This window comes from Helicoverpa armigera, chromosome 5 (genome assembly GCF_030705265.1).
Source record: "Helicoverpa armigera isolate CAAS_96S chromosome 5, ASM3070526v1, whole genome shotgun sequence".
NCBI lineage: Eukaryota > Metazoa > Arthropoda > Insecta > Lepidoptera > Noctuidae > Helicoverpa > Helicoverpa armigera.
The window spans coordinates 9,584,255-9,611,501 of record NC_087124.1 but is presented as its reverse complement, the minus strand read 5'-3'; the positions used below and the strand labels follow the sequence as shown (position 1 = coordinate 9,611,501).

The 27,247-nt window shown below is 36.4% G+C and overlaps 1 protein-coding gene across 7 annotated transcripts in view; it reads right to left on the bottom strand.

The window, feature by feature from the left end:
- Positions 1-27,247, bottom strand: part of Raskol (raskol) — a 168,477-nt gene that overhangs the window by 68,399 nt on the left and 72,831 nt on the right. The window contains exon 2 of one of the 7 annotated variants that reach the window (XM_064034784.1): positions 7,029-7,290. The exons of 5 other annotated variants lie outside the window; for them this stretch is intronic. In XM_064034784.1, coding sequence (XP_063890854.1) covers positions 7,029-7,203 — 175 coding nt within the window. In that variant the 5' untranslated portion in view covers positions 7,204-7,290. Of the gene's footprint in view, positions 1-7,028; positions 7,298-27,247 lie in introns of those variants that run through there. One more of the 7 variants, XM_064034786.1, reaches the window with a different exon arrangement.

The window sequence follows — 27,247 nt, the reverse complement described above, 5'->3', positions numbered from 1 at the left end:
AACCTAAATGGAAATATACTTGTTTTACTAAGAATAATTTTACTGTCGTTTCAAAATGTGTAGCTGTCTAAATTCTCCATATAAATGTAAGTTTTAGTACAAACTGTTCCACGACTCCCACACTTCTTATGCGAATGGAATCGTTAATGTGCGAGCACTATGGGTTATAGTGAAAATTTTAAATATCGACTGTATAACGATTCCAGGAAAGAGTATGGAACGAAAGAGCTTCACATTGCGTTTTGTGAGCCGCATAATAGGGTTGTTTCCAATTTTCGGAAATCTATTTAGATAGCTTCTAAATAAATTTAAGATCACCCTCTCTTTCATTTTTCGTCTCAAATCTTTTTATTTTTTATGTATTACATTTTTTTCTATTTCTCTTAGAATATTGCTCGGAAAACGCTAGATCACGTGACTGTGACGTCAACGTTCTCTGTTCATTCCTTTACATTTTAAAGCACATCTAACGAGAAAAAACTAACATAACAACTAATGGATTTCTTAATTTTTATAATGTATTTTTATAAAATAGCTACAAAAACTATAATATTTTATACATATAAATTATTTTTATACATTTGCACAAAAATAAAATACCTCAAATGTTTTGAGTTGTGTACGCGGAAAAATGAAACGGTGCAAAGAAACGTAAAGTTTGTGTTTATTTATATTGAGGTTATGTTTATGTCCGCGTTCAAAAAGATTTGATGCTTTTTCAAAAAACTTAAATTAAATGAATGTCTACAAGGTTTGTGTTGTGCGAGACTGGAAATACGACCATTAGTGCTCCAAATAAACTGTTCATCCACGTTCCGCTGAAAAATCTTGGTTATTGGCAAAGAATTGAGCGACCATAGAAGAGTCTACTCTTGGCAGATTGGAACTATAAGCTTTCATAAATCCTTTCTCCATAATTCTTTAGCAGTTGTATCACTTAAATGCAATTAACACACAGAAATTCACAGAAGCAAATAAACAAAACATTAATTCTGAGGTTATTTCGATATATCTGTCACAGAGAGAATGACGTCATCGGTCTCTTCTCGTCGTTTTTAATGGCGTGACGTCATAGGCTCTAAATTAAGATTTCATAAATTAATTAAAAAATATATGGTCAGTTATAAATAATATGATATAGCTTATCGTGTTCCTAGTTTTGTGAACTTTCGGTGCATTTATTTATTTTTAACTAAATGAATACTAGGAAACAACCCTATTAATACGTTATATGTAATTTCAATGAAATTCTGCGCTGCTTGGCGGTGAAGGTGTATAATTTTATATGAATAACTTAGAAAATACGTAACAGTTTAAACATGTATTTCTATTGCTTAAGATAAACATATCTTATTTTAATGGAATTTGGAGCTAAACAAGACAACCGCTTACCTACTGGTCACGGCCGTTTAACGTCTATGAATATTTGCAATAGAAGAAACATCTCAAATATACGTCCCGATTATTTATTTATGAACTCTCTAATAATATTGGCAATAGCTTTATGACCAATCTACTAAAATCATGGCTATATACTTTCAAGAGATCTTTTAATTCTCAAGCATATTCTTCTATCCATATAATTACAAAATAGATTTGACAAACATAGCAACACTGCAAAGCCAGTCAACTATGCAGAATGTTCCAATCATACACGATACCGTTGGAAACGGTGCCAACAAATCGACACTGGCCAGCCATAATGACATAATCACAACAGGTTTATAATTCAATACAAACTAACAGTAGCCGTTCTGTTGATGAACTCGCTTGATTCAATAACGGCCTGACGACATAGCTCGCTTCAAACAAAAATAACTTTGTAAACATCCTTAGTGTCTGCTGAGACAGGGGTTAATACAGGACACGATATCTTACACTTCATAATTAAACAGATTAGGAGTTTTGTAATCAAATATACTAACTAACCTTAACTCTTATTTTTGAACAGCAAACTGAGCTTTTCAATTTTACGAAAGCCGATGAAACGCATATGACTTACGTATTTCAGATTCTTGTCATGGTCATTCTCTGATGTTGTAGACATCCATAATATATTTCATCAGTTTAAATTCAATTTTCTTTAATAACTGTGAAATTACCGCATAGATGATGACTAATTTTCTATTTTCTTATACGATCCAAAAGGTAGTGAACGAAGCCAGTAAATGCTAAAGAAAATTGTTTATACTCGAAAGCAGACAGACAAAACCGATAAAATTCAAATGAAAATGCATAATGCCTATAAACATATATCAAAGACGAAAGTTATCGCACAATAAAATGAGTTATTTCTTGGTGGCCCATGAGAGATTATCCATGGTCTTGAAGTTAAACCTTGCACATAAGATTTTTAGAAACCCGATTCTTAGAGTCGTCGAGGTCTCGTTTGCGGTCGAAACGTCAGCTTGAAAGCCTGGTCAATCCAACCGCGTAACCCTAAGCTGGTCTTGTTTTCACAGGCTGATGGCATCCGGAGCGAGCGGACAGCGGACGACCATCGCGACACACGATACAAAACAGCTTTAATTACACCAGTAAATTAATGCACTTTACTGCATCCGTCCAACAATATATTATTATCTTTCATTAACTGCGTCATGAAATTTTCATTTTTTTGTAAAAATCTTTACACAGAAAGAATTAATAATAAAGAACGTACCTAAGTGTTTATTAGCCGGACTCAATATTATTAGCGTTACATAAATGTCATTTAAGATTTCGTAAAAAAATCTGATAACGGCGCATAAATATTTTTTTAACGAGTATGAGAGCACTTACAGCGTACGCAAATAAACGTTATAAGTAAATATATCTGAGCAAAACACCGTGAAACAGTAAAATTAAGAGATAACCCATCTTGATGGACGCAGTGAGATAATTAGCAGTTGGTGAGTACCCAAATTAAAAGTTAACTAAATACGCACCAATTCTGTGCGAGATAAAGCCGCTAAGACCTTTGTTTAGAGAGCGTGAATTTAAGGCAAGGCACGTGCGTACTTACCGCATAATGCCACAGTTAATTCGTAAAGCCATCGACACTTACCTGTAACAACATAATTACATAATTAGTGAAAGCACACTATTAAATATTTAAGAAAGTATTCGCACACATAATACCGTAAACTTATTATAATATTTCAACGAACATTTCGATAAAAAGAAAAACTCTTAGCATTTAACCAATGTACTGTAACGTAGTTAGAAACTCTTTCATTTGTAAGGTTTTATTCGTTAGATATTTTTGATACTGACCGGACAATCATTTCAAATGTATTCGATTTGTTCCATAGAATAAGTTTTTTATATTGAAGTGTGTCACTTCACCTCTCGAGCCCAAGCAATAAACGTCGTGATATCGAATCAGTTTTTCATTTTGAGCAAGATAATCGGTCCTGGCGTAACAGTACCTAATTAAAAGTTTATAGTTGGCACGAAATGAAAAGGCCGCAGTATGTCAATTAAAGTCAGCTCTCTCGCATTTACAATTAGTTGTTTACATGCACACACTACAAAAACCTGTACTAAAGGGATACAGAGGCAGAATACGAGATTATCTTTGCTAAGAAAAAAGGCAAGGATAAGTGCGATATGGCCTCCACAATGAGGTGGGGAGGTGACTCACTAACGAGCACTCGGCTGATTCATTGTTTTCAACGCTATAATGAAAAGTTATATAATTTGCTTTGTGACCCCACTCGCCATAAATGTGTAGGAGGAAGACACTGCCTACCTGTTTACGTATAGTGCTTTTAAGACAAAAGCTGTTTCACCCAATATCTAAACTAGCCAATTTTTATATTTAGCAGTATCTTCATAGAACCATTTTCATCTTTGATCAGATAAGTATCTCATTTATTCCTTTCTTGCAAAACACATTAAACCTTATTAACAGCCGGAAGCTATACTCTGTAAGCTCGATACGGTACCAACGTAATTTAAAATGCAAGAGAAAAAGATCGCTAATCGTATCTTCGCATCCTGTTACCCCCAGCTGCGGTGAAGGTACCCACCGCCTCCCATATGTCGCGCTCCGAACAATACATAAATATAACAAAACACTACCGACCATAATAGTCTCCATCATACCATATGACTCTGGGAACAATCTCTAATTTGTGCAAAAAAACAAAGGCAATTTTAGGACACATAAACAAAGAAACAGCTTTTCGAGAAATCTTAATAGCTTTCTGAACACATTGTGATTTACGAACTGTTACTTTAATAATCGCAGATATTGATGGTTTCACAGATCGCTAATCTAATCCAGACATTTATCAAAAGGCAGACATACTGAAAAACAAACATCTTTTCAATTAAGGTCGAACTCTGTCTGTCCGTCAATCATGCAGGCTTCTGATCATCTAACAGATCGTCGTCCCTTTAATGGCAAACATAAAGTCAGGAGCGTGTTAACATTTATGCACCTTTAAAAAGTCGAACAACGCCGTATGTAGTAAAGAAGTAAAATATTTCAGGGGCACGAATGGGCACGAGACACTCTTTACTGTTTCCACAAGTAGGAGCTCAGTAAAGATCGGTTTTCCGTATTCATCGAAAGAACGCGATTGGAATTGCTTCTGAGAGCTTAGTCGAATAAAAACTATGGAGAATTTAGTAATGACGGCCTTCAGAGCGTAACTAGTTTTTTTGTGGAAGCAGCTCTCGCTTCCACATCAAGTAGGAGGTTGTTTCTTAACCATGCTTGACATATACGGAGAATTAACTTGATCTTGGAAAATGGATAGCGGAAGATCAAGTCCACTTTGGACGTTTTTATCATTGCAACTAGTCGTAATTACATGCATACTAAGTGGACCTGTGAATCAGCAATGACCAGGGAAAAAAGTATTCTTCACTAAGAACCTTCAAGTGAAAAACAATAAGGCAGGCAATAAAAACAAGGGCTAATTTCAAAGAAAGCGTTGTAAACGAAGCTAACCGCAAAATGATAAAACTTAGTTCATGGCAATACAGGCTAATTCGTCATGAGTCAGTTCTTAGAAAACGGATGCGTTAATTTGACACAATTTGAACACAATAGCAGGAGCTGCTCATTATCCGTGACGCGCGGGGACATGGTCATATTTTTGCGAATCTCTCATTGGATCGAGATGCCAACTCGAGAATTGTTCACCCGTGAATTAAGGTTAGCAACTGGGCAACTATTTTGTTTATATTGAATGACAGGCTTGACGTAAAGTGGATCAAACATTTTAAATCGAAAAACAAACCCATCATTGACTTCACACATAACCCAAGATAACCGTTGTGCTAATGAGTATAAACAAAATCATAATTACAAGTGACTTCCAAACGCCTCAAAATCATGCCGCTTAATCAAGAATGAACCGCAATGTGTCTATTAAGACCGGATGCACTAGAAAATGTTGACCTCATAAACTAATATATGCAAACCATTGAAGGGACCCATTATGCTGGTTATTGTTGATTCAGATATGCATAAATACATTGGAGAGTATGCGTGTAGTTGTGTTTGAAGTCCCGAAGGAGGCGGTCGCGCCGCAGACGTGGCCGGGCTAAGTATGTGGGTCAAACCTGTACACTGACACCGGCCATTGAGGCTTGCGTGAGCGACACACATGTACAAACAAATGCTGCACGAACATATCTACTACTGAACGAGCTTAATAACTACGTCCACAAGAAACGTATTTACAAGATATTAGATGAATACAGTGCGGTAGCTTAGAAGTTTACAATAGAAAATGACACAAGAAAATTTTACAACCCACTGATACATGACTCGTCGAAAGACCTTCGATTTATAATGCATGTAAATGTCGTTGGTGATTGATGTTTCCTCTGTATTCATTTACATGTTATATTTATTTTCAAAACCTTAAATATGAAATACAAGGCTATGTGAGAGACTAAAGTATTAAGAAACATTCATCCATCACGTCACACGTAGAAACATACTATTCTTGGCTTTCACGCAGTATTACTGAGCATTATAATAATATTTTCCATTATGGACAATTTATGTATATTAAAGTGGGGAAACGTATCATTGTTATGTGTAAATGCGCGGTAATTAGCAGATTTACGTAAAGTCATGGAAACCATGTCGTGGGAGCCATATTGTCTGCGCGTGGGCAACGTTCTACGCTGCAAGCGTCAGTTTCTTTATAGTCAGCGCATTGTTGAATACTACCCAAAGATTACCTCTTCGCATTGCCAACTGATGTCCTTTCGCGATTTTTACTCGGAACAATGACAATTGTTTCCGAATAAGGATGAGGAATGAGACGAGTAAGCTCAAGAGGCATTTATTGTTAACGGTTTGCTTGAAAATGGCCGTTTTGTAAAAGAAGATAATGATTAAGAGATTAACGCTTAACTTTTATTGCTGCTAGCTTATCCTCATAGTTACTGAAGTTACGAAATTTAATACGACAAAAAATAAATTGTAAGATATTTTAGATAATAATAATAATGTTTCCGTTGTTGGAGCATTGCGAGTTGTCGCAAGGGCCGTTTGTTGTTAAAACCGTGGGTCACGAGCGTGGAGTCGCCAGAAATGTAACAAAGATTGACCTCATTTGGAGAGCGGCAGCGTTTGACGCGGTTGGTACACTAAACACAATGGCATGAATCATATTTTCCCACAATTGAAGTCCGAGAGGAAGCACTGACCATGCTATTACGCGACTGCGCAAAAAATGCACACAATGTCACGCGTCGGTTTTAAAGTATTGTACGTTTGTAAATTATATTCTGAATTGCTCTTGAAAGTTATTCTAAAATTATGACATACAAGACTTACGAAATGCAATGCAACATGTGCACTTATTTATTTATTATTATTAATTTACCGCTTTTTCATATTCCTATTGATTAATGATCCATGAATTACTTTATTTTAGTTATTGGTGTAATAAAAGTTATTTATATTCATTCAATACTATAATTAAGTCACCATTCAATTCAATATCAAATTGTTAACAGTATGCTACAGAAGCAATCAGTGCCGCCATCTAGCGTCGAGTAGCGATAATACTTACATGCTCTGAGCGCGTCAAGAGATGGCGGTAGTGTCGCAGAACTACCTCCCTGCATCGCCGCTAGAGCGGAGTAGGACTCCCGATCACATGGTAAGACTTCACTGTATTTCCTCTTCCTGTGTATAATCGCCTTCCACATGTTGAATTTTGTACGTTTTTCTCTTTGTAGACTCATTTCATATTCTTTCAAAGTACTTTTTAACACTAAACAACTTTCACATAACTTGTACTAGACACTTTGTTTCAAAAATTGTTTTCATTGCTGTTTTGATGGGAAAACATTATTTTATCGTTTAGAAGTCATAAAGTTTCTGTTTTAAATTGCAAGTGAGTTCAAGGGTCGAGTGAATAGATGCCGACAATTGGCGTGTAAATCACTGGCATTACGACACGGCTTCGTAACAAGATAACGATAGTGAACGAAGATAGGGGCGCTGCACTCGAGTGTCCCTCTCAGCATCATTGTGTTATGTGGTCACTAACTTTACGAGACAATTTATCTTTATAACAGCCGTCGGGTGGCAAATCATGCGGTTATATTTAATCTTAATTAATTTTGAAGGTTTGTCGCATGGTGGATAGAAATTAATTATAGTGTCAAGTATTTTTGACACTCCTTTGGTTCTCAAAATAAGTAGCATTTGTTCTGACTAAATATCAATGAAAACGCACTAAACATACTCCCTATACTTAACTAGGCCTTCAGACAGAAAAACGTACAGACTTATCACATATTTGCTACTTATCTGTGCAATCCATAAATAAACTACACTTTTCTAAGGTCAAATATAATTGGGTCTCAAAGAGTGTTTACAGCTGATAACTAATCTCTTTAATTAAATATGAAGTAATTGCAAAAACCACATCTGCCAATTAATTGATAACATGGTAAGCATAAAATAATATTGAATAAATATCTGTAAACTCCAAGTGCGTGGATGCCACTTCGTCTGATTGATAAATCGAGTGCCTAACGAGCGATTAGTGTTGTTATTATTTAATTACAGTTCAAGTAATTATACAATGATACCACTAATTGCTGATGTCTTCATTAATCTTTCAGAGCGTGTAATGTCTGAACAAATATTGTTTTACTCACGCATCATTTTCAAACGTCGATTATTTGCTACCAAATTAAAACGAAAGTTAAAAAAGTATGGTGCCCTTGATGAGAATTAGTCACAATCGTAAATTGACGCATATTTTTCCCATGAGGTCACACCCTAATTTGTACAGTGGTGTTATTTATGACAAAATTATCAGGACGAATAACGGAGTCCTGGCATTCCGTAACGAGCAACGACATCAGTGGGGTCTCCAGAGTAAACGCTTGGCATTTAAGAAAACGCTATGAAACACAACTGATAAAAATATACTGTTATTTTTAGATACGGTGAGACAGTTAAAATGAATTTTTTTATGTTTTTTTTTTTTTGTTGACTATATTTTTAAGTTTTTTCAGTTAAAAGATTGTCAGGAAAATGGAAAATACCTATATAACGAAAAATATATTTTCTTGTAAATATGTATGATATCATAGCTTTAAACGCCACAGCTGTGATCTATCTGATGTCCAGAAAAGCTGTCGTCGTTTGGATATCCATGTAATATGGTTACCAACTTAAAATATAATATTATTTTGAGCTGACTTCGGTAACTGGAAGGAAAGCTCCAGTCCAGCGATTTGCGTAGCTCATTGAACTGGATCAAATAACTGTCCGTGACACTTAGAACAATAAAATCACAGGTGCACACTCTGCATTACAATTGACTTCCGATAATTAACAATAAACACGTCCATTCGAAAGAAAGAAATAGCACGTTCCACGAAGTAAAAAGTGCTGCAAATAGCTGTATATTTGTTTTACAATTAAGTTAATGAGGACGCGTGTTGACACGCTCCGTAGACCCTGGACATCGGCCAAGAACAAATACTCATTAAAAATCTGATGAGATACAATCCTCACTTGTTCCGTAGAATTAATGTTCAGCGCTTGAAATCTACGACAAACAATAGACAGAGCTAACCTTTGCCACAAAATATAATTAACCTGATGTTCTAAGATTAGACAAACAATAAAGAGAATATATTTACAGATGATTGTTAAAGAATCAACAATAGTGAGAATACAGCAGGTGTACCTTGCTGAATAGTGTGACATTCAATCCAATTTTATTCAAATATCGGTCATTGTTGGTGCTATTGTGCACCAATTGTGAAGGGGCACTTTGGACTTAGATATACAATTACGAGATCGTTATTACGAAAAAGTATCTAATTTGGCTTATTTTTTTAGTCCACGAAGAAAATCAGGTCAAAACTTGTGTTTTAAGTTGGAAAATAGAAGAAATAGGTGGGTACCTTACTCAAGTACCGTGTCTCAACTTCCTTGGTGAAGCATGACCAAGCTTAGTGCAATACCATAACCAATCATCGGCTCTTTGTCTTAATTCGCCATTGTACCGAAACTAGCAGACGTCAGTGTTTGCATACAATGCTAAGATGAGTCAACTGTTCACGAGTGTACCGTGGTGTCTGTGGTTTGTGTGAAGTTTACATCACGCTATGATTTTAAATTCATGACTAATCGGTTTTGAAACAAAATAACGCTTTCCCAAAGCGTAATTAAAGACTTGTGGCGAATTAATTTACCTTCATACCTTAAATAAATTACCTTTAATAAATTAATGGCGACAAATTTATGTTTAAATCTAAGGATAACTAATAAACGGAAAGTCCACCAACAACTAAAAGGTTTTACTTAGTACTTAGTGTAGTATTTTAAGTGTATTAATAAAGCACTATATTTCTTTACTTACAGCGTAGTACTTAAACGCCAAGTCCAATACTAGCCAGCCACTTAGAAACTGCAGGAAACTCACGACAATTAAGTCTTGAAGCATTTCAAACAACTTCAGGACCAACTTTCACAGACTGCTAACATTAACAGCTCACTGCGGAAACGTTTTGCGAGTTGCCTGTAAACTTCCTACAAACTAAACTTTGCTTTTCAATGGCTTTGGAGAACGAATCCAGACATTCGCCACTATTCAAATATGTATATTGCGAAATATGTTTCACCACTTTCTGGGAATTGTATACTAGATTTTCATCCAGATACTGTCATCTCAAACAGGTTGATAAGTAACTGTCATTGAAGAGTTACTATGAATAGTGGTACTTACAGATAACAAAATTAAATTCATCAAAGTGTTAAAAACGCGTTAGAACTCCACGCTTGACCTCTTCACTATCGCGTTTGTCTTCTCTTTTGTCGGCCTTTTTTTCAGTTATAGATAAGACTTTCTGTACGAATAAGTGTTTTCACTCGATAACGCCAACTAACCATAAATCTATGAATATTTTTAATATACAAGTAATAACGTACTAAAATAAGTTTACAAAGCAACACTTCATGACCTCACAATTTTATCGGTTCCCGTAACAAATTGATGAATAGCCTATAACCGTGCGTAGTCTTCAACAGATTTATAACTATTTATAGTGCTGATTATAACGTGTGTATTACAAATCTTCTCGACTGCGCAGAAGGCGGTGCCATGCATCCCACACTTACTCGCTTCATTCAACATACATCTACTAATAATAGAGTGTTAGTTTAACGCTTCATCATTGTATATTGACGTTAAAGGCACCTACTCAATCCTTGGAAATGCATCCGAAAATTTTAAATGATTGTTAAGTTATTTTAGGGGTTACGTACAAGTTTATAATTATCCCTAACAAGAAGTTTACGAGTAAAATAAGGTGTACGTGGGTGGTAAGCTAGAAAGTTCTCATTGTACCAGAAAATATAACGCACCCACTTGTACACATCACGACAAATTCTCCGATGCTTCGCTAAAAGAAGCAATATCAATAGGATCCTAAAATGGGGTGAACTCAACCTACTCATCTTAAAATCGTAACTATGAATAGAACATTATTTAACAACATGTTAGCAATTTTACAATACGATAGATAATAATACAAGTCCTAAGAGAAGATGGACGGATTGCCTGAAAGATGGCATTAATAGGAAGGGAGTGAGTGTCAGTATTACGAGTGACAGGGGAAAATGGAAGAGGAAGACATATTGCGCCGACCCCAAACAAAATTGGGAACAGGGCAGGGAGAAAAAAAAGAGAAGATGTTACAGCAGTTTTTCCAAAAAGAGTCTCCCTTTTCCTAATTTAGGAGCAGCAATTGCGCTAAACAAAGTCTGTAATGGTCAAGCAATGTTCAGAATTTCGTTCATTGTTCTGACGTAAACAAACCACAGATGATGTACTACATATTGAGCACACAATAAAATGACTCCCAATGTTTGTAAACAATCGCCAAACAATGATTAGTGATTACTACATTGACATAGTATGTGTATGCTGGTACGTGTGTTTAGAACTAGCAAACAGTGGTACTAGGTATATCTCAAGTGTGTTTATATGGGCACTTACAATTTTGTAGACCACATAACATCACGTCTGTTTCTCGGAAAGATTCTACAGGTGTATCTATTCTATCTAATAACACTCATTTCGTCATACCGTGAAGTATATGGTCAGCCTACACCAATTCCCTAATTTTCCAATGAAAGTTAGGAAATCCCCTATACCATTATTAAATGTAAGCAATCATACGTGGGTGCGAAACACTAATCATTGAAGCGAAGATATGACAGGAAGTAGGTGTAACAAATCGCACCTCTACAAACACTCCCCTAAGTTATTAGGATAAAATTACTACGTAGCTATCGTTGCTAATGCAGGTAATTATCACTATCAGTGTTATTATGCATTAGCCTTGTATTAGTCATCAGATATAAGCGTGAATTGCCGACAGATGGCGCTGCGCCAACACCATTGTTTACACAAACCATAGCCGTAAAGAAATAAGGTCGTAGTCAAAAGAATACGGTTAATAACATTTGAAAGTATCAATGAATGAAAATAGATACAGGAACTGTTTTATATAAAATGTTAACCTGAATTAGATTAGAGGGAGTAAAGGATTTATGTATGTACGAATGTGGTAGTTGCCCTTTTGACCTAAATGGATCAAACTTGTTTTAGCAATATTTTTATCCGAACTCATACATAACTTTGCCCTAGAAGACTTGGGTCTATTAAACTATCAAGAAATATTTTTTTTGTTTACAGGCCATTGTGATCGCACCTTAACGTAACTAGTCATTGCTATAAAAATTAACACGTTTGACATTGAAACTTTATGATATACATTATGCGCAGGTTAATGTTAACTGCAAATATTACCGAAATATCACACGTTATGTTAACAATATCATGACCTATATGTACCATATCCTTAAGTATATAAACAGCTATTTAAGAATAGTTTATGAGGTGACCACCTACGGCGCGTATGAAGTCGCCTTTTATTTACTTTAATACTAAAAATATACTAAGAACATTTTATAGGCCAATAATACGAGCCTTATAAAGCAAGTTGCCATAAGAAGCTGTACAATCGAAAACATCTCGTTTTATTTGAAGCGAACATAACATTGTATATGGAACAATTTGCCGCCTGAGCTGAGGAGCTGCCAAACTGTTGCTTTATTTAAACGGAAGTTGAAGGAACATTATTTGTCCTTATCATCATAGACGCATAGAGTATTTAGTGTATTTTTATATATATATTTTTAGATGTCAATCCTCCTTGCGCCCATCCTGCACCGAGCAGGCTGGCAAGAAGAAGAAGTTAAGACGTCGACTGCGATGACAGACCTTCAGAATTGACATGATTTCCAAATTATCTTCAATGCTGTATTTTTTAATAACTTCGTTTTCATATCGTTAAATCATTTATAAAAGTAATGTTTGTAAGCAATAAAACTTGCACGGTTGTATGTCTTTGAATTATGTGTTTTTAATGTTTGTCTACCCCTTCTGATCTGTCCTTTAAGATCAGAAGTGGGATAGCCACGCGTTCTTTACCGTTTCGTTTGCCGTCTAAATTCAGTAATTATTTGTTCTGTTATTGAAACTACATCTCAACCGTAAATAAGTTTTATTCTTACACTCGAGAGTATTCTGAAGAAAAAGTATGAACTAGTTATAGTTCCAATACCGTTGCGATTCTATGAATGATCCCTATGTGCTGTGAGACAACCACGAAATAACCGACAGCACATTGGAAGCCACAACATCAACATTATGGCAGAGAACTGGTCGAAGTCTTGACTAGAAATTGCGAGAGGAAAAGTGACAGCTGCTGTGTCTTGTTTGTAAAACAAAAAGCGATCGAATACTGGAGATACTGAAGATAGCCCACCAGCTGGAACTGCCTCAGAGAAGATTCCTTACAGCAGCAGATTTGTGTTTTAGAGTGAACCTCTTGGATTTCTTTTTCAGGATGAGTAAAGCACTGAAGCTCGAAGACAGTGGCCCTGAAAAGCCATGTTGAAGTTTTACAAGTTGCACATAATAAATTTATGATCAATATTTTATGATTTTGGATTATGAATTTTGCAGATAGGGCTGAAACTTTTCAACTTATCATAGTACGAGGTACAAGTATGTCTAGCGTTGAGAAGGAAGGAAGAAGCGCTGTATCGTGTCGCTACCTTTTACCACGCTTTTAGAAAATGATTTCAACATAAAGCCCTAAAACTGCCAACTATTAAAACAAATTGAATATTCTGTGCGATGCATGATTTGCTGCACTAAAAATTGTGTTGAAAGAAGAGTATCGGTGTTGTTTCCATTATTCTTGGATACATTTTAAGAAATAATGGGAAATAATTTCTACTAATATAACAAGGCCGGTTGTAGCTACAAAAAAAAACATCACCGGTTTCCATGGTGACATATCAAAGTTGTTATCCAGTTATTGTGTTTTTATGTTTCATGTGGTTAATTTGTCTTAAGGCGAGAATAGTATCTAATACGTAAGCTGGGAACATGTATCCTGTCTGCCGAGTGGAGCAGCTCATCAACATATCGCGAGGTCGCTCGTGCTTTTCGTGTGGAAGGAACCTCTACTCTTGTCTCGCTGTGGTGTCACATAATGTGACTCCCTGCTGATTATAAAGCGCAAAGACCTAGCGCTGTTTGCAGAGATATTACAAGAAGCATGGAGTGATAATGCCTGGTGAGATCAATCCAGTTCTTATGTTCTTATGTTCAGTCATACGCAACTATGGTAAATCCTCTTATTGGTTTGCAGTGCGCGACGACTCGGGTTCGATTCTCGAAATGCGCCAGAAATACTCAATTAATTTTAGTTCTTAATACAAAACCTATGTTTTGAAGTTTGCGAAATTGTTTGCATGACAGTGGAAACTGCAATAATGATGGCTAAATAGTAGAAGCAAAGAGATACATCTTCTATCTGCAAATGAAATGTTTTGGCTTCTCACATTTAACTAAATGTCTTTGCATGCAAGCTAGACTAGACAGAGCTCAATGAATTTGCTTCATATACTACCCCATTTATGACACTTTCTACTAAATACAGAAATATCAGTTTGCTGCTACCATGGTGTAACTACGTTGTTTTAGCCAATTGCTTACCAGTTTTGAGCAATTGCTTACCTATTATTTATAACGTACACTGACTGAGTATACTTCAAATTGTGCGTCAGACTTCAGATTGTGGTGTAGAATTACCTATACCTTCTCAGTACTCAGTCACAATCGTACACTCACAGTTACACACTCACACACTCACAGTAACACACTCACACACTCACAATCACTAAACAAGTTTGTTGTTACGACATTACTTGCTAGGAAGCTCACAATTTAGCCTTACTGGTTCTTCACCGTTTAGCCACAGATTACTTTATAGTTGACAAAGGAAAATGTCAATGGCCTTAGCAGAAGTGTGCACTAAGTTGCGCGAATTCTGGAATATTGAAATTGGCAAATTTATAAGTCTCACGTCCAGTACATTTCCAACTACTAATTGTTACGAGTTTTTACTTTATTAACATTTAACCTCATAAATCTACTTAACATTATGTTTTGGTGTACCTACGTTTAATTAAGGAGTGACTCGGAATATACCCCTGTAAGGCCTTTGCATTGGCATCGCGGCGACCGGGAATAGACCTAGCATTAAACAGTCAGTGCGCTTCCTCCTCTCTCCTACTATTGTATGTGCTGTGCCCAACAAGGTCCATAATTGTGACATAAGTTACTTATAGAACAACAACTGTAAACATGATGGTGTGTATTAAAGAATTGAGTATTGAGTATAAAGCTGTTTCATATTTGTAATACTCTTGCTCTGATGCCTCCCGGGAAAGTCCCTGGAAGGTTTGGAGGACTGATAGCTGAGGCATGGAAGACAGCATTAATGTAAGATTTGTTTAGAGGCAGGCATTAATTGAAATGATTACTCCTAGTAAATGGCAATGATTCTTAACAATCTGGAAGCCTGACTAACAATGACAGCTTAGTTTTCGCTTTCTTATTTGATTATGTTCACTTATACTCCTTACTAATAATGCATGAGAGTTCGTCAATTCATGTTTAAGTACTCAGATGCCTGAATCTGGCCCAAAGCCTACTTCTTTAACCTTTTGTCTACAGATATCGGAGATAAACTGAAACCAGAAAACGCAATGAGATTTACTACGTGAGAAGCACATAATTTGACGACGTATGTGCTGCAGTTTCACACTTCTTGCGCTTGCTTTATTCCTGCATGCTTTACGGAGTGCCGACGGTCAGCACATCGCACGACATTGCTCGAATGATGAGAGCGAGTGGATAGTATGCCTGGTATATCATGCATTCAGGCGATCAGGTGATCTGTTTTATTTTCCATGTGGTTCTCAAGTTGAGTTCGCATTGGCCTCATTGGTCTGGCAGACGCACAGCACGACTGCTGTCCAGTTTCGGGTTCGATCCCCGGGTCGGGCGGAAATCACTTTGTGGGTTTAGAAAAACTCCCAAAAGTAGCCCGAAATCTATAAGTTCGTGATAGACACCTATCCATCAGTGAGTTTATAAATGTTGATCATGCGCTTGATATCTCTCCGGTTGTATTGGATTACCGTCTCAACGAAATATGAGAGTAACAGTGCATCTGTGTCTGCCCAAATGCTTGTGAGCTATAGTGTGCCCTGCGCAGCTGGCTGATCAACTTAGAGAGAATTGCTGTTATGACCAGCAACTGGTTTAGACGCTATTCAGTCATACATCCGAGACAATTTTTCTCTTAGCTGAAATAAGTATTTGAATTATGATACCCGTGAGATGACGTCACATAATAATGCATTTACGAATAAGACTTATTGAGCCGAGCTCAATTATGGAACAGACTAAGTTAAAATTCACTAAGTTTTAGGTAGGCCTGGTAGTTAAGTCCTCGTAATTCCTCATGTGGCTCGTACTGGCACTGGTAAATATTGTGCGTTACATTGGATCAATGCTCAGCAGCAAGTACCCATGCAAAAACTACTGTTAGTTGCAAGTGTTACTAGTAGTTAAGCGACGAAGAGTGCCTGTGTGGCTTTAAAGATATAACTCGCTACGTCCGACCTTTAGAGTTACGTTTTTGCTGACTACTTAGTGAATACCGTGTGTTTACGGTTCTTTCGAACAACTGGAAACGTACTCGTTTGTTTGTTCTAGTGTGTCCACGGAATGGGGAACTGTTGGGGACTATCAACCAATCGATATTTTGTTATGGTCAGAAGTGACCGAACGAAAAGATATTCCTTGGTATTATTTCTGTTACAGTGCACTTACACGAGGACGTGTAAAGCGCAGAATGGCCGTGTCGGCGCGGCCCAATATTGCTGGCTAATTCCTTGTTGGTGGTCGTCATGCTGTTGTAAGGTGGCAACGTCAATCGAAATAACCTTATATGGAGTCTTAAGGGGAGTCTGATCTTTTACTCTTTCAATTTGTTGACCCCATCCCATCATGACCTTTTACCATTATTTTATAAAAGATGATTAAAACTGCATACGTGTCAATTTTAACCGTTGATCTCTTATGTTTGTTGGCACGTGATTAACGATGAGTAACGATGATATTTTGGATTACTATTTTGATTTTATGTGTCAAAGTAATGTCTGTCGTGCAGCTATTGGCTTATTTAGCCATAAAAGAAAGTGATTGCGGCACTAATAACCGCATAGACAAGCACTGGCCACGATCATCTGACCAAGATGCTCTGTGACCAATGATGATGATGATGGTGATGATGTCAAAGTTATAATTTAGTCATGGATTTATTTCTTTGAAAACTTAAATCGTTCAAATGAATGGTCAGCAGTGGCCGAGCGAAATGCACCCCTCATAAAAGTTTATTAGAACGCCACTGCTTCCGCTGTGGCGAAGCAAGTGGACACCTCCTCAGCTTTCTTTGAGAGCTGCGAGGCAATTTGACAAGGACAAGGACTTTGAGGACGTTCGAATGTACATGAGTCTCTGTGTGCGTGCCATGAAAGGGTGCATGAATATTGATGTGTTGATCTAATTGGACCTACTTTCAATGACTGATTTTGACCTTGACTGTAATATTAGCTTGGAAATGGTCTTTTGTTTGATTTTGACTTTGACACACTGGTGGTGCCAGTTGTCTAGACCACTTTGAGAACGTATGAATGTACGGGTCTCTGTTTATACCGTGGCGGTGTTATTTTGGAGGCCGCTGAGAGAACATACGACGGTATGGGTCTCTGTTACCGTGGCGGTGTTATTTTGGAGGCCGCTGAGAGAACATACGACGGTATGGGTCTCTGTTACCGTGGCGGTGTTATTCTGGAGGCCGCTGAGAGAACATGCGACGGCATGGGTCTCTGTTTCACGTCGTCATAGTATGCAACCTAAATGGCTTAATTGCGCGCCTATGCTATGAGCGTGTGTAATGACATGCAAACTGGGAGCCTCTGTCTCTGTTTCACGTCGTCATAATATGCAACCTAAATGGCTTAATTGCGCGCCTATGCTATGAAGGCGTAAAATGACATGCAAACTGGGAGCCTCTGTCACCCGGCGGTGTATGGTTAGTGATGGAAATCCGGATTCTGTCATTCACTATGCACTGAATCATATTTTTCCATTCGTGATAAGTCTGAAGCTATTTTTTTTCTTTTTGTTTTAACAATTTTTTATACATTTTTGTCTGTGGGCGCTTGAAGTGCACACATGCGCCCATGGTACGTACGAGTAACAAATAAAAGAAAAAAAAGGTTTTATTTTATTTTCTTCAAGATGTATGCTTCAGTCTTATTCACAACGCCGGGCAGAATATTGATATGTTTCCCACATATGTTTCAGAATACGAGCAACATCATGCTGGTTCCCTTGGGGAAGATAGACCTGAGGCTAATGACGCGAATGATGGTGCATCCGAAAGCGTGGATGAAGGTGCAGTCAACGACGGGGATGAAGATGCGGTCGAGGACGCCACGCCGTCAGGAACGGCCGTTTTAGATGTCAATCCTCCTTGCGCCCATCCTGCACCGAGCAGGCTGGCAAGAAGAAGAAGTTAAGACGTCGACTGCGATGACAGACCTTCAGAATTGACATGATTTCCAAATTATCTTCAATGCTGTATTTTTTAATAACTTCGTTTTCATATCGTTAAATCATTTATAAAAGTAATGTTTGTAAGCAATAAAACTTGCACGGTTGTATGTCTTTGAATTATGTGTTTTTAATGTTTGTCTACCCCTTCTGATCTGTCCTTTAAGAATATATATATATATATATATTATATATATATTACATATGTATTTAGGTTAATGTTAGTATTTATTTTTAGTTATAGCTTCTTTCTTTTTTACACACTATCTGCATCTCTTCTTATTCTAACTCTCCCATAACGGGCCAGCTGGAAGAAATTTCTCTTGAAATAAGCTGTGCCTATGTACTATATGTTCTATCTTTCTTCTTTTCTGTATTCTGTGTGTGTATCTGTGTACATGAACTATTAAATAAATAAATAAATAAATCTGTATCAAAGTTCGATGTAACTTCGACATGGTATAGGACTAAACATCGATGACTCACAATCAGGTACTTCTCAATGATTTTCATTTAATAAATCGATAATGTAAAACCCATAGCGCGCCGATTCTTACAATGACGTCATATGTCACGCCCATTATTCGAATAAATCATCGATTAAAGCATAAAGTTCTATTCGACCTCGATGGACAAAAAGAAAAACAGATATGGATTCCATATGTTGACATTAATTATGTAAATTAAATTAACCGTCAGTTTTATCTCGAAATGTGACAATGTGACCCGGAAAACTGTGTATCTTATCTGACACGCAACTATGGCAGTAGTTGAAATTGTAATGCATGTGGTATATAGGTAAATATAATGTGCTTGTTCTACTCTCTATGGAGTAGGTGGATCGCGCGACGTTCCTTATTCAAACAGCTTTTGAGCGCGCATTGCAGTGCAAACGATACGATATTTGTTTATACCGTAATCACAGAAGATAAGGATTGTAGGTATAAGAACGTAATCTGCTGATTAAGATTTACTTTTTAACACACATAAAAGAAAGGATGAGGTTATCAATTCCTCGGATTTTTTTATTTGTAAAAGGCCAATTATATTTATCCCATCATATCTTCTATGGTGCAAAAGGCTGCCTTTAGTCATACTTTTTTCTGCACGTCATTGCTTCTGACTAACACAGCAGATTTCTATAAGTGTGTATTTATTTTCTAGAAGTTGTTGTACCTGCTGAAAATAAGGCAAATCCTAATGTTTTCTTAACTGGATGTTTCCTATAGTAATGATGGTACACGTACAATAATAGCTCGGATGTGGTTTACGGGCCTCCCGTACAGTCCATCAGTTTGCGGAACACGTGGCTAAACCGCTACGTCATTCATGAGGAATATTTATTATAGACAACACAACAATATGGTGGCATCAAGTTTCTTGGTCACCTTTACTTTAAAATATGTTGGTTTCTTGGCATTTTTGCCAATGTTATTTCGAAACATTAAGATATCATGTTATGCTTTGTCAGATTACAAGTTACACTTGTTTTACTTAAAAGTTAACTTATAGCATACGAGAAAGGTAACTAAGCTGTGCCGATTTCATGCCGCATCCGAAAACAATATGCCTACTCTGAATATTTTCCCACAATTTCTATGACAAAAGAGGTTTGTTTCAAAAATGATAATCAATTAATTACTTAGATAACTAATTATACATGTATTGTTAGAACCATCGCAAATATAAAAGCGACAATAGTAGTTTGATACAAACTTATAGTTACACACAAAGACTATCAACCTCTATACTTGACAGACACACATGACAGACGAGGCACGGTCCACTAGGACCCTTTAAGTCCTACTGGGTGGCCGTACACTGATTAGAGAGAACAGCACAAAGCCATTTATACTGCAGTGATAACTTATTCACGAGCCAGTCATTCACGTAAGCAGTGTTATCAATATGTCAATCACGTTTAGTCTATTGCCGCTGCGGTCAAGACTTACGGCGCTAGTGCGTATATTAATACCTATTGCTGATAACAATACTCTGTTAATATATCTAACACCTATGTATTGCGATTTGTTTAGAGCAAAACGCGAAACCAATATCTGTATGTTTCTGTAGAAATGTGAAACACCATGAATCATATCTTTCACAACGAAGACTTATTTTGAAACCAAAACTGCTTAGTATTATCAAAGTAGCGAATTAACTAAAAGCTGATCTGCTATGTCCCGAAATCGATACCATTATACACGTAACATAAAACCAGCGAATCCAATAAATCAATAAATCGATCGATCAATCGAAGTTAATACCACAAGACGCGGCCATGGTTGTCATGACATGTAAACATGTGGTTCTTTTTTCTAATACGCAACTCAATTAATCCACTTCACGGGACTTACAACCAACAAAAACACTGTAGAGCCAATTTTGTAATAGTAAAGCTATTCATTTAGACAAGGTTAATCTTAAGAGGAGTACCAATGTCGACAAGTCTATACAGAAAAACAGCCCATTAGCCGTCCACGCTTTTCAATCAGTTTTGAGCAATGACACTTACAATTCTAAAACAAACGAAGATCATTTGAAGTACAGACCCATGGATTAAGGAAAGATGAGTGGAGATGCCATATAATGAAAATAGGTCAGGAGCTTCCTTCTAGGTCAAATACGTACGGGGTATACCAAAACGATCAGTAACGAGTGAACTAACGAGGCTTTGGTATTATGGAAAATTATAGGGTCCGAAGAAGGCGTATAAAGGCGAAGACAGTAACGTTCGTCGTCACTCGTCGCATTTCGGCGCGCTGTTTTCTTAGAAGATTTTCCGTTATGGCACCTCCGCAAGACATTTTGTTCTCCATGTACAGGCCTTATATAGAGGAGTTTATTGTGTATCAGAGAAGACATACAAAGTCGACATTGAACGGATGATGGCCGAGACCTTGGCATCATTATGTATCATATCTGTCTGTTAGCTGACTTAGCACGATTAGAGCTTAGGCGAAGACTGGTTTAATTTTGATTAGGTGCCTATAACGGGCTACTGGGCTTGCTCATAGAAATGGAAGGATATTTGTGAGACAATAAGATTTGTCTGAACCTTGTCAAAGGTCTGTTCTCTGATCTGATATACGATCCGAAAGAAAAATTTTAACATCGATGTACATGATGACACTATATTTAGTGTTTCAAATTAATTAATTGATTTAAATATAAATCAAACTTCAACTTAAAGTAACAGTAGAACGTGACAATTGTGGATTTCAATCAAACACATGTTCTGAGAAAGTACATGTAATTCGATATTATTGTAGTTCTAAGGTTTCATCAAACTTGGATACTGCGTTGAACGAAAGCAAAACAAACAAATAAAAAAATAATGTTAATTTAAATCAAGAATAAAAGGTGTTCTGTATTTGAATGTTAATGTTAAAAATCCGCCTTAATCCCGTCAATACGTAACACAAAGACCCTCGCTCATAAATATGTATGTAGTATGTACCAATTACAAGCTGCACCCACTGCAGTTGATGTTCATCTAAGCATATCGACTGCACAAATGGATTCGGAGTGCGTCCCCTCGCAGGATTTAAGTTTCGGGGGCCTAGGTCACCCTCCGGGGGTGGCCAATGATGTGACTACCTAATGAATTGCGTTGAGCACCCCTGACAGTAATGGAAAGGGTTCGATTTGCAAAGCTAGCGAATTTGTTTCGACAACAGAGATATAACAATGGCTAAAACACAGTGGAAATTAAATATGCCAATTAGTGGAATTCTCGTCAAATATTGATAGAATTAATGGGATGCTGTTACATTAAACTGTCTTGTACCTGATTGACTATAATATCTGTTAGCAGTTTCCTTTTTGCAAGTCCCTGCGAGTATATTCAAAATGTTTGACGATTCAGAGCACGAGAAGTAAAGAGATTGTATATCTCTCGATGGACAGCACCATCGCATTTCGCAGAGGAATTCAGGTACCTTTACCTTGAAAATAAAGCTAGAGTAGCAATCAGCAAAAGCTTCCATTCCTTATCTTAGGCACGTTATTATTCAGCGGCTAACCATTAGAAATACAAATTAAGTGCGGGTTCATTTCAAGGATCAATTAAGATTATTATCAACCAGACATCTAAATAGAGGCAATAAAATTGATTACAGACGTGATCTCATTCTAATTGGAAACAATCTTATCCGAGTGTTTGCTTTCACCAGTTAAGACATGATAGTCCTACGTCTGATGACCGTTACTGAGTTGACAATGAAGATAATAGATTGCTGCGTTTGTTTCCTGGTATTTGTCTACGCACTTATATACTTAGTAAGAATCTTGAGGAACTGATAACAATTAAGGATTGTCTGACATAGCAATTACTTTTACTGACAATACAATGGCATGTCGTATTTCCAAATCCGACTCATCCTGAGATTACTCGAAACTAAATCTCTTAATACCGTTACCAATTAATTGACGATCAAGGTTTACAAACAAACATACAACTGATAATCTCATTAGGTTTGCGAACAACGACCGCCGTGGATTGCCTCTTCACACGCCATTAATGTTGACTTTATATAATGGAAGGGAAATTCTTTCCACAATGTTAATAACATATCCAGTCAACTTTCGCTAAAGACATAAGTTTCACTAGAGTGGGGAAACTGCGGTTTGACAAGTTGCGCATGAGTGCCGCTGATTATGATAACGCTATAGATCAAGATGGCGTTACGTCATAAATCCATATAGAAAATAAAGCGGTCTTTCTTCTTTTCTCGATTATAAAAGCTGATGTAACGTGTAGGAATAATGTATGAGATGTATGAGAAATTGGTGTTATGGTTGAAATGTTAAATGTCAATGAATTTTAATCTTATCCAGTATCACACTTCTTCGTGTTTTATAACGATAGAAAGGTTCAGAATTCAGAAGAAATCAATAATCTATACAATTAGGCAGAAGATTAGCGTTTGATTTTTTGCATGTTTTATTTCAAAACAAAAATATAGTTTTGCAAAATATGACCACAATTATTATTTCTGGTCTGGCCATAACATATTTTAATGACCAGTAATTACAATAATGGTATAAAGTCAACACTTCACAATTTTTACTTCACATTTAAATAAGGAAATGTCGATTTATTTAAATAAGATCAGTATTGCTTCCTTTAATAAATACCTTAATTACCTCTTAATAAGGTTAATGCTTTCATTTTATTTTACCTATTTAATTATGATGATTAAATTATTTAAAAGACAAGAGCAATATAACTTATTAAAGTAATATCTAAAGCTTCAGGGATACATTTTATGCTTCTTTCACTAACTTAACTGAATTATTTATAATGTCTTTCCTATTAGGAAATCACCTTTATAATTCTAATTAAATCAAACTTTGCCAGTGAAGAGTTTTATAGCTAGGGATCCGATTTCCAATAGCTAGATACAAAAATAACTCTGATGTCGAATATTCCATAAACCACGGTATAATTGAATAAAATCCATATGCAATTTTATGTCATATACATATTGAAACGTATACTTTAATAATAAAAATGAAAAATACTACTAAAGAAAGCGAATTGATTAACTCTGAACGGATATTGTATAACTAATCTTATAAGAACAACATTTGCAGCGGTTCTATCGATAGCTCAGCGTTGTCACGGCTTCTGTTTACTGTATTAACTATTATATAAGATAGCATAATACTTATATGTACTCGTATTTATGAATTCAAGATCACCACGGTGACAGTGAGCATTTTTTTTTTCGGGAATTTATTTCGCGCCCATGATCCTCCGCGCTTCGAATTAGTCGTTTTCAAAACCAAGGAGTTCGATCGACATCGACGTTTTTTTTTATTTTGGATTTGTGCAAAACTTGGCAATTAAGTTTAGAAATGATAATAATTTATGTAAGTATGTTATATATTTTTCCCTTATCGATATTTACACATAAAGAAAACTACACGTTGTCCCACTTGTAGCTTGCTCTGCATAAAGCATAATGAAAATAAGCTATTTTACTCTGCGAAAAACCTTATTCGTTTAAATGCCTTCAGACTGTGCAAAACAAAAGAATGAATCCGCTCATCTCATAATATAATCTGTTATTCAAATGGTTTATTAAAAAACTCTCATTATTTTTCATGAAGCTGGTCAATTACAATAAACTCAAGGTTCTTTTAAGAGATCTAAATAATACTGAAATCGAGAAGATGTCATGCTTCGAAGACTATTATATTTTAAAGAGATGCTAATTATAAGTACGGCTAGCGTCTTCAGTGAAATATAGAAGCTCTGAAAGTGTTATGTTGGATTTGAATATTTTATCGCGGTTTCCCAGCTAATGAGTAGCAACGGTTTTACAATGCACCAAGCGGCTTTCGCGTACCTCCCTATTAACCATGCATTTTCATCGATTAAATGGCTATAACTCGAATCCAATGAGCAATCAATCGTTGCTGTCACAACTCATTTAGCATTTATCTATCACATCAGAAAGTGGGAACGATCACAACACTAGTGATTTCCCCTCGCGTGATCGCCGATTATCTGCGTATACGTCTCGATAGAAACTTGCGTATCAAACCGAGAAACTATTAAAGGCCTTATGTGTAACATTTGGTAAAAACACGATCGTTATTTAATGCTTTATTTTTGTTTAGATAAACGGTTAGTTTTTAAAATGGGATTTTAGATTAAGAAGAGGTAATTCAAGATGTATTAAATTATCTCGTATCTTCTTGCAAATTCAGATCAAGGTGCACTTATCAACGATTGTCTATTTTCGATAACCGTCGATTTGTCCGATGCTCACATGTTTCATGATTGTTATTGATAGTAAAATAGCCGTCATAGCAATTCGTAGTCTCGTGAAGACACCACAACGAGTCGGAACGAATCATCCCAGCTACAGTTAATTGCATCACACGTTAGGAAGTAACCATTATAACACTTTTACAATAGGGAGCAGCTAAATTACCCGTTGTTCTGATCGAGTTTGACACGAACACCACCGCACGTTATTTTTATGCAATACTTAAGTACTATCATAGTTGTACGTTACATAAACTGAGAAATCGATAATTATGCCGTAATATGTGGTATGTTTAGAATCTAAGCATTACACTGGTTCGCGCTAATGTGCTATCTCGGACAATTAGTGACACAGTCATTATGACCATTCTTCTATTTGCTTGGATAACGATGAAGTGTGCAATAAATCTTCAACACGCAATAGAAAATGTCTTGGCCTTGATTTATTTGCGACTGTCCATCTTCTTTTTATCAATGAAACAGTAATGAGGTTTGATATGTCCCCTGCGGTGTAATTCGACTGTTTATAAAGTCAAATACACGGAATTCCCACTCGCAAATGTGACTCATCGGTACTGTATTTTATCTAAATATCTGCATTTCAATTTTCACTTGCACGTTCCAAGAGCTAGCGGTTGCAAAAAATCATTATCTCAGAAATGCTCAGAATTCTCACGGATTAGTATGTAAAACGCTTTGATCTACATACACTTCTATAGTGGTAATGATAATGACGGTGATGTCTTCTGCATTACCTTTGCGACAACCGCTAGGTCACTCTTTTTTCTCAGAGGTATGGGATATAATCAGCCTACACTACAGGTAATCTGTGGATACAAGTTGGTCAGAGGTCATCAAACTAGAACAGTGTCTTCATGATGGACTATTTTATCCTGCTTATGTTTGTTTCATGGCTAACCTTACCTATTGCAAAAAAATGATTCACGAAAACTATCACCATATTAGAACTTGTCGCATAACGGTTCCGTGATATTTTTGTGTTCATTGCCGTGCAAATGTTGATGCTCGTAAAGTACTATATTAGGACTGAATTCCACAACAACTCTAAAACTGTTTATTGTTTTGCGTTCATTTGGCATTTCAGTGATTTAAAAACAGAACAAGAAATGCACCTGGGACTGTCGGTAATAGAAGACCGACAGGAAAAAACAAAGCTTTGTTTGGGTGATTTAAGTTAATTGAGAGAGGGTAAAGCTTATCTCGAAGCTGCATTTTCCTGAAATCCTTTTGAGGAAAATACTCTTGGTAAATATAGAGAGCATACTGAACGTGAATTTCTTGTTATTATTTTGGCGAAAAGAGAGACCAACTTTATAGCACCTAAGATCTCCAAGCTATTCAAATCTAACATTAATGAATACTAATCTTATCTACTTTTCACAACAATCGCAGGTACTTGCAACGCTCCCACTTCACAGTTTACTTATATTGTTGATACCTACTTAGTTTCATGATGCGTGAAGAATTCCCCTTAGCTTGTAAGTAAGTATATCGCGAATCTAATTCTATATTTAATCAATAGTCTAGAGCGCAATAAATCACTTGACTATTTTAATCAGAATATTTCTAAAGAGACTTATCATGAAGTATATGCTACAAATATCCTGGCCTTTACTTGACGGCCCTGCTTTTAACATTGCCGCGTTATTATAAACATTATTATATTCATTAAGACAAGGCAAACTGTGAGAACGTAGTTGACAGACTCCTACGCATGTGTTGCCAGTTGCTCGCGGATGCATATCAATCCTTCTTTTTTATCCAGCCAGCAAGCGTGCGAAGGTTGCATTGCAAAGAGGTTTTTTAACACTTCATACTACTTTAGTAGCCCAGTTTTTGTGGTAAATAAATAAAAGATATTAAGGAAATTGTCTGCTCATCTATATGCGTTATAAGCGTCCGATAT